This window comes from Oncorhynchus masou, chromosome 1 (genome assembly GCF_036934945.1).
Source record: "Oncorhynchus masou masou isolate Uvic2021 chromosome 1, UVic_Omas_1.1, whole genome shotgun sequence".
In the NCBI taxonomy this organism is placed as follows: Eukaryota; Metazoa; Chordata; class Actinopteri; order Salmoniformes; family Salmonidae; genus Oncorhynchus; species Oncorhynchus masou.
The window spans coordinates 20513188-20519519 of NC_088212.1; the positions used below are offsets into that span (position 1 = coordinate 20513188).

A 6332-nucleotide genomic window follows, 5' to 3' on the forward strand; every position below is an offset into this window, starting at 1 on the left:
GGGTAGAGTGTGAGTGTGAGTGCTCATGAAATGGCAGTATCAGCGTTAGGCTAAGGTGTTTCCTGTTTATGCAGGAGTGCATGCAGGGTTCCATGTCAGTGAAATAGTTTGGCACTCTAAGCTCGTTAGTGTTGCAGGATGTGCTTTGTAGTTTGCAGGGGAGTATATTTTGAGTGATGGCAGCCATGTGTCCTTGCATGAAGGCTCTAAGCTTGGCTGAGGACACCTGGGAAAGAGTTGTCTGAGGACCACTGGCTCAACCAGAGTATTGACTAACTAGTAATTATATTTATATAACAAATACATATAACAAATACCATGTCTGTGTTTTACAATGTTGTAAATGTAACTCATGACATGGTTCATTCTCAATGGGTTATTATCAAATTGTAACTTTTCATAGATTATTTTTGTATTATTTTGTAGCCTAATTATTAACATGCAATGTTGCATAGAATGAAAAATATATACACAAACAAATTCAACAGACAATATGGATCCACATAAAATGCTTTATTTTTCACAAAGGGCCAGTTATCCAACCAGGGTACAATGCCACTATATTCTTGGTGTGTGATATTGCACTCTGGATCACCAAGTCTGCTGAAGCTAGCCTAAATTATACAATGCTGCTTAACATACTAACTGTGCTTAATGCTGTTAGCATGTAGTGACAATACATCAGGACTGCCATTTCAAATAGTTGTCATGAAACATATTTGGCAAGAGCATTTGAGGCATTGGAGAGGAATGTTTCATGTACATTATTCTCCATTGGCACTCATGCACTGTGGTAGACATTGTCTCCTGGTGAGATAAGAGAGAAAGTTAGTTGTCACTTCCACACAGAGCCAGTAAGATCTTCTCATAGTCTCCATTGGTGTCATCCTAAGGGGGTAAGAGAGAGCACAGAGTTACTCTACAAAATATAAATAATGTTTAGACACCATATTATAAACTGGGTGGTTCAAGCCCTGCATGCTGATTGGCTGACGGCTGTGATATACCACAGGTATGACAAAATAGTTATTTTGACTGTCCTAATTATGTTGGTAAAGAGTTTATAATAGCAATATGGCACCTTGGGGGTGTGTGATATATGGCCAATATACCACGGCTAAGAGCTGTGTCCAGGCACTCCGCCTTGCGCGTAAGAACTGCCCTTAGCCATTGTATATTGGCCATATACCACACACCCTCAGGCCATATTGCTTAAATATAACGTATTTTGACAATTATTTTCAGATTGCACATTTCTCCATTTCACACATGGTCAGTCTTCTATCCTATCTCGGATTGGACCCAGAAATCAGAATCGTCATACAATGTGATGTCATTAAAACTCTGATTAAACCTAGTCCTGGGTTTAATCTCATTCTCAATGGATGATCTGTTGAAAAAGCTTTAAGGTCTAGTACTATGATTAATCTGGGGTTGGGAAAACAGTTCCTTGTCTTTTATTGCCACTTTGGCAGTGGAGATGTTTGCTCACCAGAATATCCTGGTAGAGGGTTTTCCCAAACGTCTTCTGGTACGCTTGTTTGATCCGGGCCATGTCTACTTCAGAACGGCTCACCATGACACGGGTCAGAATCTTGGTCCTGGTTCCTTTACCCTGGAGTATGGCACAGGCACACAAACTGAAGATTTATAACCAGATGGTGCAAGGTCCTTAGCTTGAACCGAGATCTGTTTGTGCTGTCTTATATGGTATATATGCATAAACATTTTCTCTAGTTCTTCTGTAGATTGTCAACTCTTAAAAGTGAGATGCATTCATTAGGTACAAAATTGACAGAAACAGGTAGGGAATACCTTGATGTGTCCAATAAGAATTCTTTGCTTTAAAAATATGTTTGTTTGTCTAGTACACAAAACGCACTGTAAGTATGTTTAACAGTAAACAGACCTTCATGGCCAAGTTGAGTCTCTCAGCAAAGAAAGCAGGCTTGCTTCCAGCACATTTCACTGAAAGACAGATATCAAAACCAGTCAGATGACATCATAGAGCAGCATAGACAAGAGGCAGCATTCCCCAAAGCTGTCGCAAGGGTATCGGAATGGCCATGAGGTGACCAGTGCATTGCAGGAGTTGTAGTATGGTGAATTTGCCTTGGATAATGTGCAATCCCATCTATTTAACAAGTTATTATTATTTTAGTCTTGAGAGATAAATGTTCATTTGCTCAGAGCGTGGCCTTTTTCTGCATGAGGAAAATGAAGAACAGTGTAATGTTACAGGGCTGATGCCCAGTGAAGAGTGTGATACAGCAGAAGACATGGATTGAGGGTGATGCACAGATTATATAAGACATTGGAACATTACTAGGCTTGGTCCTGGCAGTGACATCTCACCTACGGCAGTCAGACAGTTCTCAATGTCTCCCTTCAGTTCCAGGTCGATAGCCTTTGTCACATCCACCTTACTGTACTTGGAGTACTTCTCAAACACTGAAAGAGAGAGAAAAGAAAATAATGATGTACTTGAAACACTCACACAGTATCAAGTCATGTGTGGTTGCACATACAGTGCATGAAAAATGGAAAACCACACGCACATCTATATTCGAGTAGCATTTGTGGTGCGTTGACAAACATTTTGCCCAACTTCAGTGTCTAACTGATGACAAAAACAAAGAACACTAATTAATGTAACAATGTAATTAACAGGTGGTGAGAAAATAAAGTGTTTGTGTGTGTGTACTTAAATAATAATTTGGTGGGCGCTTAGATTTGTCCTTTTTCGCACATGTACAAGTGAATATTAGATGCATGGGTGACTTGGAAATGTATTTTTTGCACATCCCAAATCTGAGACAACCTTTGTGTGTGTGGAGACGGGATTCAAGAAGTTGAGTTCCTTCTTCACAGTAGGGATGTTAGATTGTTATTATTTCTTCAGAAATGCCTTTGTGAACATTCATGTGCCTTAATAACAAACGTGTATATTTTCTGTAAAATATGACTACGTCTGAAACATGTTTAATTACAAGCCTAGTTTAGCCAAGGACAAAGCACTGAGCTACACTGGGGCTACGAGTTCCAGTAGGCCCATCTAAAATTGATCTTTGTGGTTAACTTGTTTAAGCGAAAGATGGACAATTTATGGCATTTACGGCAGCCAGTCAAGTTGAGCCCGCTCTGTGGTTGTCGCATTATGCAAGGGATAAAAAAAAAAACTGAACACAGAATTCCAGCAGCCGAACAGTGCTACACTGGGGCGTCGCAAAAGCAGTTGATTGTTTTTTACATTAGTGTCTAGTTTGAGAAACTTACGCCTCACAAATCCTCAACTGGCAGCTTCATGAAACAGTACCCGCAAAACACCATTCGCAACGGCAACAGTGAAGAAGGGACTCCGGGATGCTGGCCATCTAGGCATAGTTCCGCTGTCCAGTGTCTGTTCTTTTGCCAATCTTAATCTTTTCTTTTTATTGGCCAGTCTGAGATATGGTTCTTTCTTTGCAACTCTGCCTAGAAGGCCAGCATCCCAGAGTCACCTCTTCGCGGTTGACGTTGAGACCGGTGTTTTGCGGTTACTATTTAATGAAGCTGCCAGTTGAGGACTTGTGAGGTGTCGGTGTCTAGTTTGAGAAACACTAATGTACTTGTCCTCTTGCTCAATTGTGCATCGGGGCCTCCCACTTTTCCTATTCTGGTTAGAGCCAGTTTTCGCTGTTCTGTGAAGGGAGTAGTACATTGCATTGTACGAGATCTTCAGTTTCTTGGCAATTTCTCATATGGAATAGCCTTCATTTCACAGAACAAGAATAGATTGACGAGTTTCAGAAGAAAGGTCTTTGTTTCTGGCCATTTTGAGCCTGTAATCAAACCCACATATGCTGATGCTCCAGATATTACCCCACTCTTCACACCAAGGCACCTGCAAGTTCCCGGACATTTCTGGGGGGGAATGGCCCTAGCCCTCATCCAACAGGTCCCATAGGTGCTCAATGGGATTGAGATCCGGGCTCGTCGCTGGCCATGGCAGAATACTGACATTCCTGTCTTGCAGGAAATGACGCACAGAACAAGCAGTATGGCTGGTGTCATTGTCATGCTGGAGGGTCATGTCAGGATGAGTCTGAAGGAAGGGTACCACTTGAGGAACGAGGATGTCTTTCCTGTAACGCACAGCGTTGAGATAGCTCGTTGTCATTGCAGGCACAGTCCGATGATGCTGTGACACACCGCCCCAGACCATGACGGACCCTCCACTTCCAAATCGATCCCGCTCCAGAGTACAGGCCTCGGGATAATGCTCATTCCTTCGACGATAAACGCAAACCAACCATCACCCCTGGCGAAACAAAACCGCAAATTCTCAGTGAAGAGCACTATTTGCCAGTCCTGTCAGGTGCAGCGACGGTGGGTTTGTGCCCATAGACGACGTAGTTGCCAGCGATGGTTGGTGAGGACCTGCCTTACAACAGGCCTATAAGCCCTCAGTCCAGCCTCTCTCAGCATATTGAGGACAGTCTGAGCACTGATGGAGCGATTGTGCATTTCTGGTGTAACTCAGGCAGTTGTTGTTGCCAGTACCGCAAGTGTAAGGTTTGGATGTACCGATCCTGTGCAAGTGTTGTTACACGTGGTCTGCCACCGCAAGGACGATCAGCTGTACATCCTGTAGCATCGTCTTAGGCATCTCACAATACGGACATTACAATTTATTGCCCTGGCCACATCTGCAGTCCTCATGCCTCCTTGCAGCATGCCTAAGGCACATTCACGCAGATGAGCAGGGACCCTGGACATCTTTCTTTTGGTGCTTTTCAGTCCATAGAAAGGCCTCTTTAGTGTCCTAAGTTTTCATAACTGTGACCTTAATTGCCTATCATCTGTAAACTGTTAGTGTCTTAACGACCATTACACAGCTGCATGGTTTTTAATTGTTTATGGTTCATTGAACAAGCATGGGAAACAGAGTTTAAACCCTTAACAATGAAGATCTGTGAAGTTATTTGGATTTTTACAAGGTGTGTGTGTGTGAAATATATATACAGTTGAAGTCGGAAGTTCACATCCACTTAAGTTGGAGTCATTAAAACTTGTTTAACCACTCAACAAATTTCTTATTAACAAACTATAGTTTTGGCAAGTCGGTTAAGACATCTACTTTGTGCTTGACAAGTAATTATTCCAATACTTGTTTACATAAAAATAATTTCACTGTATCACAATTCCAATGGGTCAGAAGTTTACATACACTAAGTTGACTGTGCCTTTAAACTGCTTGGAAAATTCCAGAAAACGATATCATGGCTTTAGAAGCTTCTAATAGGCTAATTGACCTCATTTGAGTCAATTGGAGGTGTACCTGTGGCTGTATTTCAAGGCCTACATTCAAACTCAGTGCCTCTTTGCTTGACATCATGGGGAAATCAGAAGAAACTCAGCCAAGATCTCAGAAAATTATAGACCTCCACAAGTCTAGTTCATCATTGGGAGCAATTTCCAAATACCTGAAGGTACCTCATTCATCTGTACAAACAATAGTACGCAAGTATAAACATGGGACCACGCAGCAGTCATACCGCTCAGGAAGGAGATGCGTTGTCTCCTAGAGATTAAAGTATTTTGGTACGAAAAGTGCAAATTAGTCCCAGAACAACAGCAAAGGACCTTGTGAAGATGCCGGAGGAAACAGGCATAAAAGTATCTATATCCACAGTAAAACAAGTCCTATATCGACATAACCTGAAAGGCCGCTCAGCAAGGAAGTAGCCACTGCTCCAAAACCACCATAAAGAAGCCAGGCTATGGTTTGCAACTGTACATGGGGACAAAAATCGTACTTTTTGGAGAAATGTCCTCTAGTCTGATGAAAATAAAAATAGAACTGTTTGGCCATAATGGCTATTGTTATGTTTGGAGGGAAAGGTGGAGGCTTGCAAGCCAAAGAACACCATCCCAACCGTGAAGCACGGGGGTGGCAGCATCATGTGGGGGTGCTTTGCTGCAGGAGGGACTGGTGCACTTCACAAAATAGATGGCATCATGAGGAAGGACATTTAATATGAACATATTGAAGCAACATCTCAAGACATCAGTAAGGAAGTTAAAGCTTGGTCGCAAATGGGTCTTCCAAATGGACAATGACCCCAAGCATACTTCCAAAGTTGTGGCAAAATGGCTTAAGGACAACAAAGTCAAGTAATTGGAGTGGCCGTCACAAAGCCCTGACCTCAATCCTATAGAAAATTTGTTGGCAGAACTGAAAGTGTGTGTGAGCAAGGAGGCCTACAAACCTAACTCAGTTACACCAGCTGTCAGGAGGAATGGGCCAAAATTCACCCAACTTATTATAGGAAGCTTGTGGAAGGCTACCC

General features: G+C 42.3%; 1 protein-coding gene across 1 annotated transcript in view; it reads right to left on the reverse strand.

The window, feature by feature from the left end:
• Positions 1-498: 498 nt before the first annotated feature.
• LOC135530976 (annexin A1-like) overlaps positions 499-6332 on the reverse strand; it is a 16161-nt gene continuing 10327 nt past the window's right edge. The window contains exons 10-13 of the mRNA XM_064959163.1: positions 2356-2451; positions 1910-1968; positions 1493-1615; positions 499-888 (exon numbers count right to left, since the gene is read on the reverse strand). Of these exons, the coding sequence (XP_064815235.1) occupies positions 829-888; positions 1493-1615; positions 1910-1968; positions 2356-2451 (338 nt within the window). The 3' untranslated portion in view covers positions 499-828. The remainder of the gene's footprint in view (positions 889-1492; positions 1616-1909; positions 1969-2355; positions 2452-6332) is intronic.